Below are 22,697 nucleotides of genomic sequence, written 5' to 3'. Positions count from 1 at the left end.
GTTCTTGGAATGGTGGGACCTCCAGGTCCTAAGCTGATCTGAGCAATGTTGACCATTCTTCAAAGAATATAAATAACCTATCAGAGAGGCTTGTGCAGGGTTTTGATTACAATCCTGGAAAACAGTAGCTGTCCCAACTCCAATCGAGTCTTTCCAGGGTTTTTTGGCTGGAATCACAACGTTTGGCAAATAGTCTCTCTGGCAGATGATGGGGATTGAAGGACACCCTTTGGTTCAGTGATTTAGAATTCTGAGGCTGCTTCAAAAATGGCTCTCTTACTATGCAAATTGTGAAACAGCTTGTACTTGAGGTCTCCAGGCCTTGAAATAATAATGAGACTTTTTCTTGGAGATAAGTTTGATGGAAATTCAAAATTTAGTAAGAATAGAAAAGAGGGATAAGAAAATACTATTCAAATACCTAGTGTTAAATATTTAAGATGTGCTGTTACTTGAAACACAGGATGTGGTCCTATAAATTTATTAATTAAGAGTGTAAAGTTTGCCAGATCCATAATATCTTTCTACTCATGCCATTCAAATTAGCATAGAAAATTGTCTTCTGAATTAAAAAAGTAAGAATGGGCCACCAACACATGGTCAATTTAAACTGTAAAAGATGGTGTGCCCCTGAAATGGACAGAATTAGATGCCCAATTAATTTCTGTCTACCAAAGAAAGGAGGCCCAGAAGTGAACATCTAACCAAAGTGTCTCATTTGTCTCTGCTTCAGTAATCTGGCTGTTTTCTTCTTCCTTCATTTCCTCTGTGGGCTATTGTGCTACACAAATGCCTCCATTATCAGATTCAAAATTGAATCCTATGATACTGTAGCCTGAGGAAAAGGAATCATTGAATATCATTCCTAGTTTTAGACCCAGAAGATATTTAGGAAATGTTACTGTATATACACCACACTCGACATTAGTGCTTTTAATTTCTTTTTTACGGGTACAATGGAAATTAATTTGCATGAGCTTGTTACAATTTCTGTAATAAGATCCAAATTTTGCATTAAGCTTTCCATCTCAAAAACAAACAGTTAAAAAGGACACATTTCTTCTTTCAAATGTTTTTATTATAGTTCTATTTTACAGTCCCTGCGTCTAATATTCACTTAAAAGCATGAATATGTATTCCCATAGGTTCTAATTTGTTTTTTGTTTGTTTCCTGATTACCTCCTGTTTCTACCAGGAAACTTCCTAAGTTTCAAATGCTGCACAACTTGACAAAGCACTAGAACTATCAGAAGGAGCGTCTACAGATCCAGGAAAGGGATTTATTGTATTTAATACAAAGTCAACTATGCTCAGGAACAGTGTTCCATGAAGAGCGGCATTTGTTGCTAAACCTGAGTATGAACTGGTTATAGAATTTAGAATTTCAGAGAAGTATAAAGTCTACTGAAACACAGGGGAATTCCATATCATGCCATTGTTATTAAACACTGAACGAGATTATGGAATTATGATACTTAAAAGCACATGCTCACACAACCTACTTTCTAGTTGCAACAGAGCACATGATGGAGAGATCAGACTGCCATCACGGTAAGGCGATATCACAGTCTCCTGACACGTGCAGTGTGAAGTTCTTAGTATCACCTACGAGGTAAACTAACGGGTTTAACTTAAAGCCATCAAGCCTTTAGAACCAACCTCCAGCTCACCAAGGACAGAGCAGCAGGTGAAACCTCAAGAAAGCAATCAGACAAATCTAGAAGGGGAGATGTTCTGTAGAATAATTGGTTTCTTGAACAAGTCAGTGTCATCAAAAATAAAAAACAAAATAAAATAAAAATAGAGAAGGCAGAGGGCGGGGGAAGCTGTGCTAATTCAAAGAGACTTAAGGGCTACAACAACAAGATACAATGCATGATCCTGGATTGGACCCTGGTTAGAGACTAGTTGGTTAGAGAAAAGTATTTATATGATTTCATTTTGATAAAACACACACGTGTGTGTATGTGTGTATACACACATAGAAAAAGATCTGAAAGGATATATGGACACACACTAAGGTTCACCCTTGGTTAACACCTTAGTGTATGTCAGTTGTAGGAACATGGTGCTTTTATTTTTATTCTACTTGTTACTGATCATTCCTTTAAACTTGATTTATGATTATGTAAGTAATCATGTGGTATTAGAACTGCCAGTTTATACTACTGAGAATATTGAAAACAATGACAACTGTCAAGAATTCTTAGATCTAATAAATTCTAAGACTTGTGATATTTTTAAAACCTACAATGAGGGGGAAAATATAGACTACTCAATAGATAATGTTAAGAAAACTGGAAAAAATTGAGGGAAAAGCTGAACAATACCTCACAACGTATACCTAAAGAATTGTTCAAAAGATCAAAAAATTTAAATAAAAAATAGAGGAAGAGCAACCATTGGGCTTTCCTGATTTAGGCAAAAGGTCAGGCCAGGTGCATTTCTGGAGCTCTGGCTATAATCTAATCAGATCTAATCTAATCAAGCAAGACGTAATAATGCTGACATTTTAAGTTGAGACTATTACGTTGATATTTTTAGTAGTAATAATAGTAATAATAAAATTTAGTCCTTCTGGGATAAGGGCAAGTGCCCTCAAGAACACCTGGGGTGCCTTGGGCTGATCTGACTCAGGCCCTACTGCTGATGTTCAGGTAATCAGAGCAAATGGCCATTCATTCATTCAAGAAGAATTTATTCGATGCCTATGTCAGACGCTGCTTTGGGAACAAACAAGATGCTCCTTGGGACTATTATGCCCTCCTGGGGCTAAGCTATTTTGTGTGTGTGTGTGTGTGTGTGTGTGTGAGGAAGACCGGCCCTCAGCTAACATCTGCCAATCCTCCTCTTTTTTTGCTGAGGAAGACTGGCCCTGGGCTAACATCCGTGCCCATCTTCCTCTACTTTCTATGGCAAGCCGCCGCAGCATGGCTTGACAAGCAGTGCGAGTGTGCTGCCCGGGATCCTAACCGGCGAACCCCAGGCCGCCAGCGGAGCGCACGCACTTAACTGCTTGCGTGAGGCTACACTGTTTGACTCTACACAAATCCCTGTCTCTCTCTAGGCCTCAATTCCTCGACCTATTTAGAGGTGTGTGCTCACACTGGACCTAAACTACTTAGATTAAAATTCCACTTTCACCTCTTCCTGTTATGTGACCCCATGCAAGTTAATTTGATCTCCCTAAGCCTCCGTTTCCTCATCCGTAAAATGGGGATAATATAACTCATTTCATTGGGTTGTGTTGAGGCTGAAATTAAGATAGTCAACAGCCCGCGCACAACACAGCGCTAGGGTGGTCACTGCTGATTGATTCCTGCCGACTTTCGGGACTGGAGGGGGGCGGGGTGACCCAGGGACCACCAACGGGGGTTAATCTAATCAGGGCGTGGCTCGCAGCCACCGCAGGAAGTGGGGAGGACGGGGCTTATAAAGCCAGGGTGTGGCGCAGGGGCTTCATTCCGTCTTGGACTGCACGCCAGAGAGGTCGTTCCAGCCTGTGGCCCCGCGCTCCGAGGACCAGAAGCAGAGCTGCCGGCGCACCCAGACCGCGTGGCCCCGCTCCCGCCCGCGCACCGCGCCAAGCCAGGCCCGCGAGAGGCCAGAGGCGCCTGGGTCTTCAGACGCACGGGGGAAGCGACGCGAGCCCAGCCTGGGCGATGGCGGCAGGGTCGGTGCACCAAGTTGTGGAGAAGCTGCAGGCGCGCCTGGCCACCAACCCCGACCCGGAGCAGTTGTGGAGAGATTTGAAGACACTCTCCGCCTTGCCTATCTCAGTAGCCATTCTCGCCGACACCGGGGTCGGCAAGACAGTCAGTCGCCTGCGCAAACTCGAGCAGGTCGGGAGCCTTGCCAGGGACTTGGTGGCCCAGTGGAAGAAGTTGGTTCCTGTGGCAGGAAACACTGAGCCCGATGAAAGGGACTTGGAGAAAAGCGATCCCCGAAAGCGCCCCAGGGACGCCCTTCCGAAGGAGGCGGAAATGGAAAGAGACCACCAAGAACTCGGCAGATCCTCCCGTAGCCGATCAGACGGCTCTGAGACCCGACAGAAAAAACACAGAAAACCCTCAGAGCTCGAGAGGCCCCGCCAAGTGTCCCACAGTCGTGAGAGGCCAGAGGAGAGAAAGAAGTGCCACAGAGTTTCCTCAGTTTGTTCTTCAGAGCTAGAATCTTATGATTGCAACTGGTCCCCTCCATCGTCCGCCGGTCCGCCTCAGATGTCCAGGGACCATCACAGACGCCCGGCCGAGGCCCACGTTGCACGCCAGAGGCCTGGAGAAGGCCACTCTGATGCCTCCCAGGACAGACGGGGGCTCAGCCATGAACGTCACCTGGGTGCACCCCAAGGGGAAGGGGCTGTGAGTCAAAGCAAGGGGCACAAATCTTCCCACCAGGACGAACGCCCGGTGGGTGCCAAGGGACAGGAGAAGTTCTCTGTTTCCATCACACACCAGGCCTTCCCCAGAGAGGAAAGCTCGAGGCCTCTCTTCCGGGACAGCGCAAAGGAGAAGCCGCCCTCTAGTGGTGTCAAGAAAGAGAAGGAGAGAGAGGGCCGCTGCGTCCAGAAGTTCTCCCCTCCCTCCGAGGTGGCTTCAGACCACCACCTCAAAAAGCGAAAGCACAGAGACTCAGAGAAAACCAAATCGGACCAAAACAAGGAAAGTCTAGACACCTTAGACACAGGAATGGGGCCAGGAGGCCCGCTGCCCAAGGTAAAAGAGAAGGTTTCTAGCAACCTAAAGACTCAAGGGAAAGTAAAAACTTCTCATTGGGATAGAAAGTCAGGGGGCTCCCTCCGTGAAGTTGAGGAGGCAGATACGGATGACGAATTCCAGCCGCCCTCCATGTCTTTTGAGTCATACCTCAACTACGACCAGCCCCCGAAGAAAAAGAAAAAGATTGTGAAAACTTCAGTCACTGCTCTTAAAGAAAAAGGACTTAAAAAAAATGACTCTAAAAGCACTAGTGAAAACTTGGACTCAGCTCAGGAATTGCCTAAGGTGAATGAAAGCAAGTCGGAGAAGCTGCACCCTTCTGGAGCTGATTGCGCCAAGCTGAAAAAGGTCCCCACTGATGCGTTTCCAGTGTTGCCAGACCTCCCATTACTCAGCGTCAGGGCCAGTTGCTGTCCACTTCCTGCCTTTGAATGGATGCCCTCCGTCCAGCCAAAGCCAAAAGCACTGTCTTCACCCCAGGAAGAGGAAGAAGCCGGATTTACTGGACGCAGAGTGAATTCTAAGATGCAGGTGTTTTCTGGTTCCAAGTGTGCATATCTCCCCAGAATGATGACCTTGCGCCAGCAGTGCATCCAAGTACTTAAAAACAAGATCGACTCAATCTTTGAAGTGGGAGGAGTCCCGTATTCTGTTCTTGAACCCATTTTGAAGAGTTGTACGCCTGATCAGCTGTATCGCATAGAGAAATACAATCATGTACTAGTTGAAGAAACAGATAAATTATGGAAAATTCATTGTCGCCAAAACTTTCAGAAAGAAAGGCCGGAAGAGCATGAGTCATGGCGGGAGATGTACCTGCGGCTTCAGGATGCCAGAGAGCAGCGGCTCCGAGAACTGGCAGCGAATATCCAGTCTGCGCATGCGGATATGCCCAAAGGCCGGCAAGCAAAGATGATCCTTTTCAACCCCGTGGCCAAGACGCCTTCTGATGTTCCAAGGAGGCGGGAGAAGTTTGAAGCAGGAGGAGCAGCTGTCCAGGAAAAAGCCATGATAAAGCCAGTCCCATACCCCACAAGAAGCAGCCCTGCTCCCTCCAGCTGTGCCAGCAGCAACAGCGGTAACCTCGTCCCTGAGAAGCCGGCCTCTGACTGCCCAGGCACCAGCAGTGCCCACTTGGTGAAGGTGGTCAGCAACAGGAAACCTGCGAAGAAAATTGCCCCGTTGATGGCCAAGACAATTAAAGATTTCAAGAAAAGATTCTCTCGACGATAAACCGAAGACTTGCTTTGGAGATGGAATCTCAGGGGGAGCAATACAAGGGCAGTGGGGGTTAGGGAATGGAACTTCCAAAGGAGACTGGAGTCTTTAGCTTTGTGGAAACTTTTGGACTCTGACTCTTGTAGTTTTGAAGTGTTGCATCTGTGAACCTATGTGCCACAGCCACAGCCTCCCTACCTGGAGAACACTTTGCAATTCTAAAGATGAGAAGCCTCAGTCTCACCGAGGATTAAAAGATCAATTATACTTTTGTTGTTTACTAGCTTCTTTGTAAATAATAAGGCACAGTTAATTAATAAACATTATCCCCAGATTGTGCTTATCTTAATAAATAAATAAATAAAAGTACTTGACCTGTGATATTTTTTTAATCTCAGATTTGATAAGACCTTCTTAGACACAAACCCAGAGGCCATTAATTTAAAAGACTGATCGATTTGACTACATAAAAATAATCAAAAGCAAGATCAAAAGACAAACAAACTGGGAAAGATATTTCCAACTCACTGAACATTCAAAAGCCAATTTCCTTTATATATAATGAGCACCCACAAATCAAGGAAAAAGAAAAGACCACTTTACTAGAAAAATGAGCAAATTATGGGAAAAGATGGTTCACAGAAAAAATCCCCACAAATGGCTTCTAAATATATGAGTTATTCAATCTTATAAAATGCAGATAATAAACATATTGTGACAAATTTTCACTGATTAGATGAGTGAAGTTCAAAAGATTAATAGCCTGCTGTATTGGAGCAGATTATCCTATATTACTAGTAGATGTATAAATTGATACAACTTCTATGGAAGTTAATAGGCAAAATGTTAAATGTATATATTCTTTGGTACAGCAAAATCACTTTTAGGATGAAAGACTGAATATATAAATCCCAGAAAACCAAACCACAAACTCTACAGCAATCAATCCAGGAAACTAAATCACAGCCTCTACAATAATTGGCCCAGAATGGTCAGAATTTGGTCAACAACTGCCAGCCTCCCTATTTTTGCCCCCAGTTTCCAAGTCAGGACCAGAGAGCCAAATATGTTCTCCAAATCAATCACACAAAATGCCCTGCTTCTATTAGCCCGCTTCCAGCTTTCCCAAGTCAACAACCTCCAATCAGAAAACACCTGGAGCCTTCCCTTGTTTTCACTATAAAGCTTTCCCACTCCCCTTCCTGCCTTTAATTCTCTGCCAAATGCAAGTAATGGTAGCTGACTCCTTTGCTATAGCAAGCTATCAATGAATAGCCTCTATTTTTCTCATTTGGGTGGTTTTCACTTATTTCCACAAGAATTTTATTCTACAGATGCACATATGTCAAATATACACATATACAAACTCTTTGATATCGTAATTTCACTTATAGGATTTTATCCTGCAGACATACTTGTGGGTGTGTGTGTGTATGTGCATGTGTGTACTCAATAATGCACAGACTTGACCATGGTGTTTGAAGGCACTTTTGCCCAGGGACCTTTGCCTGCCTATAAGAGGCTAAGATGCTGAGTAGTGTGTTCAACAAGCTCCAGGTGCTACAGATGCTAAAGGTGGAATCCAGGACCCAGCAAGATAGGGGGCCCTGCTAAAAGCTATGAAATGCTGGATCCTAGGAATAAGGACAAATGAAAAATTAAGCTGCCCAAGCTCAGTGTCCCATTCTCTATGTGGCCCAGAAAAATCTCAGTCCCTGAAATTGGATTGAGATGTTCCTGGATTGCTAGCACCTACCCCCAGGCACAAGGCAGAAACAAACCTAAATCACCTCTACAGGAAGATAACATCATCCTTCATCTCAAATTATTTCTAAAAACCAATTATCAACTACACTGTCCTGTATAGTCTCAGATAAGAACAACATAAATGAGAAACATCAGGCACAACAGACAATTGAAACAGATCCACATGGGACTCAAGATATTGAAACAATCAGACACAGACTTTAGAAAAACTGTTTTAACCAATACCATTTACAATAGTATATAAAAATCAAATAGGAACAAATTTAATGAAAGATGTTTAAGACTCCTTTTGTAGGCTGAATTGTGTCCCCCTCCCCAAATTCATGCATCGAAGCCCTAATCCTGAATACTCTACAGTGTGACTGTATTTGGAGATACGGCCTTTAGGGTGTGATTAAGTTAAAATGACGTCATTAGGGTGGGCCGTAATCCAATCTGACTGTTGTCCTTATAGGAAGAGGAAATTTGGACACAAAAAGAGATGCCAGCGTTGCTCCCCAATATAGGAAAGACAATGTGAGGACACAGGGAGAAGGTGGCCATTTGCAAGTCAAGGAGAGAGGCCTCAGGAGAAAGCAAACCTGCCAATACTTTGATCCTGGACTTCTAGCCTCCAGAACTGTGAGAAAATAAATGTCTGTTGTTTAAGCCACCCAGTGTGTGGTATTTTGTTATGGCAGCCATAGCAAACTAATACAACCTCTATGCTGAAAATGACAAAATATGGCTAAGAGAAATCAATATTGTTAAGATGTTAATTCTGCAAATTGATCTATAGATTCAATGCAATCTCATCAAAAGCTCAGCAGGCCTTTTTGTATAAACTGAAAATCTAATTCTAAAATTTATATGGGAATTTAGAATAATCAAGACAGAATTGAAAAAGAGCTGAGTCACAGGATTTACACCGCCAGTTTTCAAGGCTTAATATAAAGCCACAATAATTAGAATAGTTTGATATTGGCATGGGGATAGACAAATCTATCAATGGAATGGGACAGAGAGTTCAGAAATAGCCCTACAAATATATGGTAATTTGATTTTTTACAAAGTTGCCAATGTAATTCAAAATTTTTTTTAAAAGTTGCTAGAGCAACTGGATAATGAAATAGAGAAAAAAATGTAACTTAACTCCTTCTCAATAAGACACACAAAATAATTGAAGACAACAACACTAAATTTCTATATACCTAATAATACGGCATCAAAATAAATAAAGCAAAAATTGACAAAACCAAAAGGAGAAATAGGCAAAAAATACAATCACAATGAGAGATTTTTATATGCATTCCTCAGTAATTGATAGAACAAAATGAAAAAAAATCTGTGGGATAAAAAAGATTTGAACAACACAATTAACAAACTTAACCATACAATGAGCCATAAAACAATTCCCAACAAATGGCAAAGAACTGAAATCATTTAGAATATTGTTGTATGAACACAATGAAATTAAACTAGAAAGCAATGTCAAAAAGATATCAATAGACTTCCCATATGCAAGTAATACACTTCTAAATACTTATGGGTTAGAGAAAAATGCCAATAGAAATTAGAAAATATTCAAAATTGAATGAAAATGAAAATGCTACATATTAAAACACGTGGGAGGGGCCAGCTCAGTGGTACGGTGGTTGGGTTCACAGGCTGTGCTTCTGGCAGCCTGGGGTTTGCAGGTTCGGATCCCAGGCATAGACCTACGCACCGCTCCTCAAGCCACACTGTGGCAGGCATCCCACATAAAGTGGAGGAAGATGGGCATGAATGTTAGTCCAGGGCCAATCTTCCTTAGCAAAAAAGAGGAGGATTGGCAACAGGTGTTAGCTCAGGGTTAATCTTCCTCACACACACACACACATACACACACGAACATGTGAGAAGCAGGCAAAGTACAGATTAGGGGGACAATTAAATCCTTAACTGCATCTGTTAGAAGAGGAAAAACGTAAATATTGGGCTGCCCAGTGGCATAGTGGTTAAGTTCACGCACTCCATTTCAGTGGCCTGGGGTTCATGGGTTCAGATCCCAGGGCGGACCTACCCTCTGCTCATCAACCTATGCTGTGGCGACGTCCCACTTACAAAAAAACAGAGGAAGATTGGCACAGATGCTAGCTCGGGGACAATCTTGCTCAAGCAAAAAGAGGAAGATTGGCAACAGATGTTAATTCAGGGCCAATCTTCCCCACCAAAAAAAAAAAAAAGGTAAATATTAATGAGTTAAGCAACCATCTTATGAAATTAGAAAAAAGAATAATAAAATCAACCCAAGAAAATTAGAAGGAAGGAAGGAAATAATAATTTTAAGAATGTAAAAGTAGCAAAATAGAAATCAAACTTACAATAGATAGGATCAACAAGACAAAATTTGGTTCTTTGAAAGACTAACAAAATTGATAAACCTTTGATGAGACAGATGAAGAAAAAAAAGGAGAGAAGGCACAAATAACCAATGTCAAGAATAAAAAGGGAAGATGGTTACAGATCCTACACATATTTATATAAAAATAACAGGATATTGTGAACAATTATGCCAATAAATGTGAAAATTTAGGTAAGAAACCAAGAAAACATAATATACCAAAATGACACCAAAAAGAAATTTAAAAGTGTCAATGGTCCTGTTGAAAAGAAATTGAATCTGTAAAAAAAAAAGAAAAAACCCAACTTTCCACAGGAAATCCATATTCAGATTTCTTTTAAGGCAAATTCTACCAAACATTCAAGGAAAAAACAATGCCAATCTTCATAATTTCTTCTACAGAATATAAAAAGAGGGAACATTTCCTAACTCTTTTTATGAGGACAGCATATCCCTCATACCAAATCCTGACAAGGACATCCAAAAGAGGAAAATAATAGGCTAATCTCACTCATTAATATAGATGTAAAAATCCTAAGCAAAATATTACCAAATTGAATCAGCAATATGTAATATCCAACTTCAGTGTATCCCAGGAATGAAGCAAGGTTGTTTTAAAAGTAGAGAATCAAGCGATTTAGTTAATGCACCACATTACAAAATAAAGAATAGAAATCATACGATCACTTCAACAAATGTAGAAAAGTGATAAAATTCAACATCCTTTCCTTGATTAAAAAACAAAAAACTCTGGGCAGACAAGGAATAGAAGAGAACTGCCTTAACTTGACAAAAAAAAATCTACCAAAAACCCTCCAGTAAACAACATACTGGAGAGTGAAATGTTAAAAGCTTTCCCTTTGATGGGCTGGCCCCGTGGCTTAGCGGTTAAGTGCGTGCTCCACTGCTGGCGGCCCGGGTTCAGATCCCGGGCTCGCACCGACGCACCGCTTCTCCGGCCATGCTGAGGCCGCGTCCCACATACAGCAACTAGAAGGATGTGCAACTATGATATACAACTATCTACTGGGGCTTTGGGGGGAAAAAATAAAAATAAATAAAATCTTTAAAAAAAAAAAAAAAGCTTTCCCTTTGAGGGCCCGCCTGGTGGCACAAGCAGTTAAGCGTGTGCACTCCGCTGCGGTGGCCGGGGCTTCCCTGGTTTGGATCCTGGGTGCGCACCGACGCACCACTTGTCAAGCCATGCTGTGGTGGCGTCCCATATAAAGTGGAGGAAGATGGGCATGGATGTTAGCCCAGGGCCAATCTTCCTCAGCAAAAAAAAAAAAAAAAAAAACACAGAGGAGAATTGGCAGATGTTAGCTCAGGGCCGATCTTCCTCACCAAAAAAAATAAAATAAAATAAAAGTTTTCCCTTTGAGATTGGGAAAAAGACAATAATGCCTCTTATCCCCACTTCTATTCAACATTATATTGGAGATCCTAACCAGTAAAACTGGTAAGAAAAATAAACAAACAGCATAAGAATTGAAAAGAAAGAATTAACACAGTCTTTATTCATGGATAATATGATTGTGTATGTAAAGAAGACAAAAGAATCCACAAATAATTATTAGAATTAATAAACAAATTTAGTAATGTTGCTCAAATAAGGCCAATATACAAAAACCAATTGTATTTCTACATATCAATAATAAACATAAAATGAAGTTTAAAAAAAAGAAACCATTTACAATGACGTGAAAACCATTTATAATAGTATCAAGAGACTTAAAGTACATCTAATGAAAGAAGGGCAAAATCTCTATGCAGAAAACTGTAAATTGCTGCTGGAAAAAAATTGAAGCCAGAATAAAAAAGGATACTACATACAGTGACTCATTATTTTTAAGTTGTCCATGTCCCTCAAATTTATCTTCAGATTCAATGCCATCCCCATCAAAATCTAGCAATCTTTGTGGAATTTGACAAGTTGATTCTAAAATATGTAAATACATGTTGTCAATAATAGGGACCATTTGAGGAAAAAGAACAGGTAGAAGTCTTTGCTCTAATGGATCTCAAGACTTATTATACAACCACAGTTATTAAGACAGTGCAGTACTGGCATAGGACATAGACAAACAGACCAGTAGAACAAACTTCAGGGCCCAGACACAATTCTGCATACACATGGACAAAGAACAGCGTGAGAAAGGACATCTTTTCAATAACTGCTTTTGGAAAAATTGTATGTCCTACCTCACCCCTTACACAAACACACACATGCACACACACACACAAATCAGCTTCACATGGGTTGTCAATCTAAACGTGAAAACAACACAATAAGTTTTTTAGAAGATAATATAAGAGAATATCTTCATGAGTCTAGAATAGGGAAAGACTTTTTGAAGGTACAAAAAAAACTAACTGTAAAGGAAAAGATAAATAAAGTGATCTTTATTAAAATTACGAATTTGTGTTCAAAAAGATGCCGTAAAGATGCCATAAAGACGTAGCACAGATTGGGAGAACATATTGGTATGTTGCAAATATCAGCACTTAAAAGGGCTAGTATGCAAATATATGGTACACCCCTACAAATCAATAAAAAACACAAACTAATCCAATAGAAAAATAGATGCTTTGCAAAATGAGATACCCAAATGGCTAATAAACAAACAAAAGGTACTTGATCTTGTTTGTAATCAAGGAAATACAAAATAAAGGATATTGATTGACAATACCAAGTGTTGATAAGGATGTGGAGCAATGAGAACCCTCTTGCACAGCAAGGGCAATATAAACTGATATATCCACTGTAGGAAATTGTTTGGCATTAACTACTAAAGTTGACTTATGGCTATTCTATGTTGCAGCAATTCCACTCCTTGGGTTCATATGTTTACTTGTTAGCTGTCTTCCCTACTTGAATGTAATCACCAAGAAGGTAGAAGCAGTGTCTTTTTCACCACTATATCTCCAGTACTTACTTACCTGACTCAGGCACTCCACAAATATTTGTTGAATAAAAGTGTATGGAAAGGGCCGGCCCCGTGGCTTAGCGGTTAAGCCTGTGCACTCCGCTACTGGCGGCCTGGGTTCAGATCCCTGGTGGGCACTGACGCACCACTTGTCTGGCCACGCTGAGGCGGCGTCCCACATACAGCAACTAGAAGGAGGTGCAGCTATGACATACAACTATCTACTGGGGCTTTGGGGGGAAAAAGAAAAAGGAGGAAGATTGGCAATAGATGTTGGCTCAGAGCCGGTCTTCCTCAGCAAAAAGAGGAGGATTAGCATGGATGTTAGCTCAGGGATGATCTTCCTCACAAAAAAAAAAAAAAAAAGTGTATGGAAAGACTTTCAAGATATGTAATAAAGTGAGAGGGGAAATACAGAATGGAGAAAATGATCTCTTCTGTGAAATGAAAAAATATATAAATATATATGCAGTTATGACATGTAAATATATTTCTAAGCAGATATACAAGAAACCCGGACGATAGTTTCGTATAGGGTGAGACACTGGAAGTGGGCAAGGGGTGGAGAGTAGGGAAGAAGGTGTTTACTTTTCATTGTATACCTTTCTGTTAAATACTGTTTAAATTTTTATACCATTTTTGAATTCAAGTTTGTTAAGGTATCATTTACATACAATAAAACGCATCCATTTTAAGTGTACTGTTCCATGAGTTTTGACAAACATATGCACACATATAATCAACACTCCAATCAAGCTTTAGACTATTTCTATCACCCAAAAATGTTGTTTCTCCCCCTTTGGTTGTTGGCAGAATTCAGTTCTTCATGAGCTGTAGGACTGTGGGGCTCAGTTTCTTGCTGGCTTCCTTCAGTTCCTTGTCACCTGGCTCTCTCCAGAGGGCAGCTCATGACACAGAAGCTTGCTTTGTCACAGCAAACAAGTATGTACCTTCTTGGAAGTTCTTGAGTTTCTTGGATCTAAGGGAAAAATTGGGGCCATTATCTCTTCGTATTTTATCTCCTCCCCATCTCCACTCTGGACATGAATTGTACACATGTTCCACCACTTGATATGGTCCTTCAGGTCACCGAGCTTTGTTCATTTTTTCCTTCAAACTTTTTCTGTGTGCTTCACTTTAGATAGTTGCGAGTGTGATTGCTTCAATTCACTAGTCTTTTCTTCTGCGGTGTCGAATCTACTTGTTATGCCTATCCAGTGAATTTTTCCAGTTAAAATACAGTATTTTTCAACTCTATATGTTCCATTTTATTCTTCTGACATTTTCTGTTTTTCTCCTCTTTATAATCATATTTTCCTTAAATCCTTACACATATTTATAATACCTATTTTTAAAGTCCTTGCCTGCTAATTGTGTCTTCTCTGCTATTTCTGGATCTATTTCTGTTGACTCATTTTTGTCCTAGTTTTGTCACATTTTCCTGTTTCCTACAACTGCTAGTAATTTTTTATTGGATGTCAGTCTTTGTGAATGTCTGGATTTTATTGTCTTCTTTTAAGTGTGTTGAATTTTATTTCGGCAGATAGTTTAGATATTAGCAGGTAGGTCTGATCGTATCAGGGCTTATTTTAAGCTTTGTTAGGAAAGGTGTCAAAAGTAGCCTCTATTCTAGGACTAGTTTAGCTTAGTCTCAATGCATAGCCTTCCTGAAAGCTCTACTAAATGCTCTGCTGTTCCACAAGATTTCTCCACTCAGGTTGTCTGGGATTCAAACGTCTCTCAATGTTATGTGAGCACCAGTAGTTGTTCACCTTCTAGTTCCCTGGGAACTGGTCTTTCTTCAGCTTCATACACTTTCACTCTGTGTAGGCACAGCTTGGTATTCAGCCAAAAACTCAGAATAATAGAGCAATTTGTTTTCATAGCTTCCTCCTCTCTGGTCCTTTTCCCTCCCAATTATAACCACCGGAGTCTTCCCAAACTCTACTCTCTGTCTCATCTCAGCAAAACTGCTGCGCCCTGCTCAGAGACTCCCTCGTGTGCCAGAACCCAGTTACAGCTTCCAGGCAGAAGGCCTTCTCTCGTGATCACATTGTCCAATGTCTGCAAACAGGTTATTCATATACTTAGTCCAGTTTTCTGGACTGAAGGCTAGTCTGGTACTAGTTATTCTATCACATTTGAAAGCAGAAGGCTATACCAATTTTTTTTAATGTTTACAAAATTTATCTACATGGTGAGATATACAATTTTTGTATTTAAAAATAAAACCTAACAAGCATCATTTTTACAAAAGAAAGAAAGGATATTTTTAACACAAAACATCAAGTACACAAATTCATATCTATATAGTCTTATATTCTCAGTTAGTGGTTAAGAAAAAAGAAAAAGTGGCCGGCCCCATGGCTTAGCAGTTAAGTGTGCGCGCTCCGCTACTGGCGGCACTAGTTCGGATCCCAGACGCGCAGTCACACCTCTTGTCCGGCCATGCTGAGGCAGCGTCCCACATACAGCAACTAGAAGGATGTGCAACTATGACATGCAACTATCTACTGGGGCTTTGGGGAGAAAAAGGGGGAAGAAAAAAGGAGGAGGATTAGCAATAGATGTTAGCTCAAGGCTGGTCTTCCTCAACAAAAAGAAGAGGATTGGCACGGATGTTAGCTCACGGCTGATCTTCCTCAAAAAAAAAAAAAAAAAAAAAAAAAGAACAAGGCCCCAAGAGTAGCAATGTGACATTAGCAAAGTGTTCCAGCTTGTCTGATCAGTTCCCTTTCTTGGTCCAGGTACGGGAAGAACGTGGTTCAACAGCAGCCACAGCATTTTAAAAGATACCCACAAGGTCGCAGCAGTGGTCAGTAGTGAAGTGGTTAATCTTCCTTATGTAAGAGCAGACCAGAGCACTTAAAACATGAGTTACTTAAAATTCAGCTTAGCTTTGCGTGCGGTGATTTAGAGTTTGTTTAATTAGTATTTAGAACTGCACATTGTTTATAGCTATTGGTATTTCAATAGATGCTTAAATGTTTGAACATTTAAAGTTTAATAAGCCTTAGTTCTTTGAAGAAAAACATTGATGTAATTAAATTTTCAATTACTCTGTTTTTTTAGGGGCCCATGCAATTAATAAAAGCTAAGGCATTTAACAACATTCATTTAAAAATCTAGTCAACCACTCATTAATTAGCTAACACTTACAGCAAATATTTTAATGTTTTAATATGAAATTCTCACATAGGCAAAGTCACAACTTTTGAAAAGTATGTATAATGACACATGAGAATAAATAAAAGTAACGTCGTTTCAGGATAATTTTGTGTGTACACATGAATGCATGGATCAATTACGGTTTTCCAAAAACCATTCTTGTGCATTGATACCAATTACTGCTTGTTTCTTTATTTTTACCTGTGTGGTCAAATTAAAAATACTGAAGCAATTGCTCCTCAGAGCTTCCTTGCCCTTAGCACATTTTAGAGGATCTTACATTCAAATTGAAAAAAAAAAAAGTGGCAGAGGTTTATAGATTGGATATAGTCTTATTTTAATTAAATACTAAATTTAAAATGGAATAGGAGAAAATTCTCCATTCCCAGATCTTTCTCACCCAAAGATTACCAGCAGCATTAGTATTGCCCAGGAGCTTATGATACACACCCCACCCCAGAACTACTGGATCAGAATCTGAATTTTCAAAACATCCCAGCTGTTTCGTATACACATTAAAGACTGAGATGTGCTACAAAAGCATGACCAGTTTACCAGTCAGGAAAGAAACTTGCCAGAGTCCTTGCCCTCAAGGAGCTTTTAGTCTACTGGGGTGGGGGAAAGGAACCAACAAGGAAAAATTCAATTATAATTTCCCGGGATAAATGTGGTATAGTGATATCTACTCATTGCATCAAGGAAGGGCACTTTATCAAGTTTGGGAAGCAGGCTGATCAAGAAAGGAATATTCAGATCCTAAAGAGCAAGAATTTAAGGAGCAGAGAAAGAGAAGCTCATCTAGAAGGCCAAGAATGAAAGTAGAACACTAGGAGACTGTAGTATCATGAAAACCAAGAGAAGAGGCATTTTCCAAGGATAATCAGTAGTCAATGCTCCAATTTATGGATATCTCAAAACACTAGTACCATGTTGCATACAGAGTAGGCGCTAAGTAAGTGTTTATAGTATGAGTTGATGAATCAATGCATATTTACCTCAGTGTTAAATAAAAACTAGCATATGAATTCAAAAGTGTCTAACTACCATTCTTATGCTCAGCCACCAGCTCCTATTGTAGCCAAAGGAATAACCATATTTAAAACTAAATTTGAACACAGACATATGTATGACAAATGCCTAACTAGAAACAAACAAAAAAATAAAGTTATCTTTTAGACAAGAAACATATATTAGTTGATTTTTTTATAGTCACTTCTCTGAAACCACTCCCTTCAAAAGCAACTAGTATGATTCTTTGTACTCAGTAGGCACTCAATAAATATCTATAAAATAAAAAGTGTTCTTGAGACCATTTATCTCTGCTCCCTCTCGAAACCACATTAAAATGATAGTAAAGGAATAAAAACACTATGATCCATCAAAGACAAAGACTCTGGAGGAGAAGGTGACAATGGAAAGATATGACAATAAAATTGACAAATGGAAAGCAAATGAATAAATGCCAATTGACTTAGGAAAGCAAAGAAGGCCAAAAGCAAAGACAACCAAAATCAAAGAAAACCAACAACACCTATAAAGAAAGTAGTCAGCAAGAAGCAGATATGTATGACAGAGCCCTAGGAAAGTTACAGGAACTGAGTTATCAGGTACTTCTGGAGTCACCACGCACCTCTAAGGGCAGAAGTAAAAAGCAAGGAGCAGGCAGAACACAGTATAGAAGATTCCCTCCTCCACCCCGGTGAGGTGACAATCCCTCCCCAACCCTGGCAGAAGGCTGGACATTCACTCTCAGAACCAGAGAATCTTTGGACTTGAGGACACCAGGCCTTGCTGAAGGAAAGAGTAATTAAGTACTCAATTAAGTAATTAAGGAAAGAGTAATTAAGTAGAATCTACACACTGAACAGTGAGGAGAAGCCCCCTACCCCACACATAACTGTCTTTCCCTGTTCAAATGCAACAATGGTGGCAACCATGCTTATTTTGCCTTCATTCCCTGTAGGAGGGTACAGAGGATTTCTCCTTGAAGAAATTGAAGACCTCAGAGCAAAGACCTACAGACTCTGACATTTGGGGATGCCCCAAAGAAAAGGCCCCTGGCTACCTGATCATCCTACAGAGAAACCCATCTTTATTAGACAGCCTCTTCTAAAACACACAGATTCTAATTAGCTTTCAAGTGTCTCACCCAAGCCAAGGTTCACCAGACTTTTGAGGAAAACCTCCCATATGAAAGATACAGTCTGAGGGAAAAAAGCAAAAAGGATCTTGAGGGGAAACAAACATAATGCTAGGCGCAAAAGAAGACAAAAAAATTAAAAAAAAAACAAAAAACTAAAAGCAAACAAACAAAAAACCTCCTCAGGGAGATAAAAGGAGCTATAGCATTTTGCAAGAACAGGATGCTGGGAAAAAGGAACATTGAGATAATAAGAAAGCACCTGGAAATAAAAATATGATGGCAGAAATTAAAAATTCAATAAAATGGGTTAAAAAATGAGGAGATCTCTGGATAAGAAAAATGAGAAGATTAAGCGATGTAAAATAAAATAGAAAAACAAAACAATACAATTAGAGGCTCCATTTCGAAGTCAAATATCCAGTGAACAGGACTTCTAGAAAAAAAAAAAAAAAAGAAACCATACAGAAAAAAAAGAGAAAATTATCTAAAGAAATAATGCAAGAGTATTTTACAGAATTGAGGGCATGAAATTCCTGATCTAAATGGCTCATAACTGCATACCAGCAGTTAAATGAAGAAGAATTCTCAACAAGCAACATCTTCATGAAAATTCAGAACCCGGATGTTAAAGAGAAGATTTGCTAAAAGCTTTCAGAGAAAAAGAGAAAGAATAGCATCAGCCTTGTCACAGTCACATTGGAAGCTAAAAGATAATGGAGCAATGCCTTCTCAATTGAGATGAAATCAATTCCAACCTACAATATTAATTCCAGCCAAAACATCAACAAGTTGAGAGAAGAGAGAGTTCCATATATACCTTGTTTCAAAAACTTTACCTTCCGTGTACCTTTTTTCAGGTAGCTATTGGTTGATGTGTTTCACTAAAACAGGGATATAGGTCAAGAAGGAGAAAGACATGGGATCCAGGAAACAGGGTTTCTGACACAGGGAAGAGAGGAAGAAGGGACTTCCCAGGAAGAAAGCTACATAGCAAGCCCAGAGGGCAACCAGTCCACAGAGCAGGAGGGTGCAGGAGGTCCAGAAAAGATGTCTCTAAGGCAAAAAAAGTGGAACCGAGAAATTTCCTGGTGAGCTTCACCATATAGAGAGGAGTTCTAGAGTTCTGTCAGGAAGTTTAGGAAGGAAGTGGTATCAAATATATAGAAAACTAAGCCAAAGAATAAGGCATTAGTTAAGATATGACTGAGTCCTGTCCCCAAAGTTAAATAAGAAATAAAATATAACTATAGTGTACCATATGGCTCAGCTGTGAATAATATTTACATGGTCAGATTTATATAAATACTGAATATTTATTTAACCAAAAATTGTGATAGAAGTACCTTGGGGGAATGGAGGAACGGAAGTATGAGCGGGTGGTAGAAGAAGGGGAAGGAGTGAGATAGGCGGAAGAAAGCCAAATGCTCATTTTCCATAAAAGTGAATAGATTACATCTGAGAACGAAAAATCAAAATTGAGAAGTATAAACTTGTTATTTTGAAGAAGTGCTAAAAGAAGTGAAAGTGGTTGTTTCTGGGGGGCAGTACTTGATGGCAGAGTGAGGTGAAGCAGGAGACTTTTTAAAAAATTTTGTATAACTATTAAAATTTTTAAACTATGTGCTGACATTACTTTGTTAAAAATAAAAATAAAATTGAAAAAATGTATAAATAATATGAAACAACAATAAAAATGAACCAAATAAAAAGGAAGCATTCTGGAAATTCTAATACAGTAGATGATGCAGATGATCAAAATTCCTTGTGGACACACAATCCTCTTTACATCCATTCACTGGATCACCGCACCCACCTCTGCCTTATTTCCTTCTCCAGACCCCTAGGAATCAGCACAATTCCTAGCACTTACACCCCAAAAGATCAAGCCATTGATGAGCATACCTAAATATTGCTCACAGTGCCATCTAGAGAATAAAACAAAAAATAAAACTGCATCTCTGCCTTCAAGTTACATGAATTCTGTTTGAGAGGCTATATTATATGCAGGAAACAAATAATACTATAAATTAATCACGATTAAATACTAACTTGTATGGTACAGAGTATATGGAGTTCAGAGACATGTCAGATCAGAGAGATGTGCCTAGAGCAGTGGGAGACAAAGGGGGGAGTGGAAAGGAAGAGGCTGGATGCAGAAGTTGGGCCACATCACTGCAGTGCTCTGTAGGTCATATCAAGGTTTGGGGATTTTATCCCAAGTGTAATGGAAAGCCAATAAAAGGATCCCAGCCCGGGAGTGAGACAATTTTAAGATCACTCTGATCATTGGATGAAGAATGGACTAGAGAGGGGCAAAAAACCAACAAGGGGAATAGTTAAGAGGCTATTGAAGTGGTTCAGGTAAGAGATTATGGTGGCTTGGATCAGGATCATGGCTGTTGAGATATGGATGATTAAAGACCCACTAAATAAGTAGCATCCATAAGATTTGCTGATGTCTTATTTATGTGGAGGACAGAGGGCAGGGACTAGGAAGAAGAAAGAGCTAAGGATGACTCCCAGAATTCTCATTTGAGTAACTGAATGGATGGTGGTTTCACATTCCCAGATGGAGGAAGACTGGAGAAGGTACTGGTTTCAGAAAGGAAGGTTAAAAGTTAGGTATTGAATAAATTAAGATGCAGATACTTGAGATACCCCACTAGACTTGTCAAGAAACCACTTGATTCATTGTCCTGGCTGTATCCCATCTTCTAGGACACCACATGGGTTTGGGGCTCAGCAAAGAAGTCCCGTCCAGAGTCAGTTTGGGGGAGCTGTTGGCATATAGATAGCAATGGAAGTCATGAAAATGTATGAGACCACTTAGGGTAGTGGTTTTCATACCTGGAGTGCATGTTTACAATACAACTTTCAAGACCCCGTCCCAGAGTGTTTCTGATTCAATAAGTCTTGGTGAGGTCCAGGAATCTGCTTTATTAAACACTAACTCTAAAGATTCTGATAAAGGTAGTTCAGGTTCTGATTGGTATGGGTTAATGACAATCCAGAGGTGAGGAAGTAGCAACAGCAAGTGTAGCCAACCCTTTCTAGAAGTTGGAAAGAAATAGAGAGAGGTTGGTAGAGAGGGATGTGAGGCCAAACAGAGGGTTATTTTTTTGTATTATTAGTTTCTTTAAAGGTGGGAGACACTAGATCAGTGGTTCATAACTTTGGCTACACATTATAATCACCTGTTGAGCTTTTAAAAAATATCGACCAGTAAATAAAAATCTCTGAAGGTGGGGCCCAGATATCAGTATTTTTTAACTCGAATTTTATTTATCCTTCCCCAAGCATTATTTTTATTTCTCCAGTGCCTGACATAGAGTATGTCCTCAATTCTTGTTCGTTGTTGCGGAAATTATTGCTGGCCAGTTAGCAGATGATACCGACAGCAGGGAACCACTATATGTATTGTAAAGTTCATGTAATCTTCGTGTGAAAAGGATTATAGTCCAATTACCTTACTTTCAAAAGGGGGAACCGAAGCCTGAGACAGAATTAAATTTCTAAAGTCTCTCGGCCTTGGTGCTGGCGAATCAGGACCAGAACCTCAACTCCCAGGTCAGAGCTGTCCTGCCTTTCAACAGTCTTCATTTTAAACACTCCCCAAACCCGCTCACTCATCAAGACAGCCTGCCTAATAATATCTTCTCCTCAATAACCCATTTCCTCAGTCACAAACCGATCCTGCCGTCCCTGTCATCAAACCCACAGTCACTCCCAAACCCGCCTCTGTCACAGACCTATCCTGGCCACATCACAGCCTCAAGCCCAACCACCGGACTTTACCCACTGCGCTTGCGCCACTCGGCCCAAGGACTCGGTCGCCATAGCAACCGGGGACACACGAATTGGCCAGCAGTAACAGGGGAGAGGAGTTCCTGGTACGTACAGTTCTTTTTTTGTATATGTTTTCCTTACCGCTTCCCGCGCCTGATGCGTGAATTTGAGAGTCTGGTAAGAAAGCTCCATCAGACACTGTGCAGGGCCGGAGAGACGGGAGAAAAAGAGCCAGTGATTCGGCTGTCCAGTACATCCAAGGAAGACGGCTCGGGGAAATCTGACGCTTAACCAGCCCGCCCCTTTAGGGATTGGCCAGAGCCTAGACAGGTCAGCCAATCACTGGGCACAGATACATTCTTTATCATGCCAATCAATGTTAAAACAACCATGTTTAATCCAGAGCGTTTGCAGGGCACTGATCCATCAATAGACCGAGAAGGGATGATTGGCAGGTTTTGGGGCGGGGCTTGCAGTTGTGATTTTCTTAATTCTGTCTCTAAAATGCAAGTTAACCCAAGTTTATGTACCATAGTATTGGTATATTTCAGCAGTTGTTCAGGCCTTGTGACCCAATGCTTATGTTCCCAAGACTATACTTTAACATC

General features: G+C 40.3%; 2 protein-coding genes across 4 annotated transcripts in view; one reads left to right on the top strand and one right to left on the bottom strand.

Annotated features, from left to right (window-relative positions):
* Positions 1 to 22,326, bottom strand: part of KATNAL2 (katanin catalytic subunit A1 like 2) — a 78,276-nt gene extending 55,950 nt beyond the window's left edge. For all 3 annotated transcript variants that reach the window (XM_004422510.3, XM_014781398.2, XM_087439180.1), the window contains exon 1: positions 22,231 to 22,326. In XM_004422510.3, coding sequence (XP_004422567.2) covers positions 22,231 to 22,281 — 51 coding nt within the window. In that variant the 5' untranslated portion in view covers positions 22,282 to 22,326. The remainder of the gene's footprint in view (positions 1 to 22,230) is intronic.
* On the top strand, positions 3,612 to 6,306 carry ELOA2 (elongin A2). Its single transcript, XM_087438826.1, has one exon. The coding sequence runs from the start codon at positions 3,663 to 3,665 to the stop codon at positions 5,949 to 5,951; it is 2,289 nt and encodes a 762-aa protein (XP_087294952.1). The 5' UTR covers positions 3,612 to 3,662; the 3' UTR covers positions 5,952 to 6,306.
* Positions 22,327 to 22,697: the final 371 nt, after the last annotated feature.

Source organism: Ceratotherium simum, chromosome 14 (genome assembly GCF_057802395.1).
Source record: "Ceratotherium simum simum isolate JZ-2026a chromosome 14, ASM5780239v1, whole genome shotgun sequence".
Lineage (NCBI taxonomy): Eukaryota > Metazoa > Chordata > Mammalia > Perissodactyla > Rhinocerotidae > Ceratotherium > Ceratotherium simum.
This window is presented reverse-complemented; position numbering and strand designations above follow the sequence as displayed.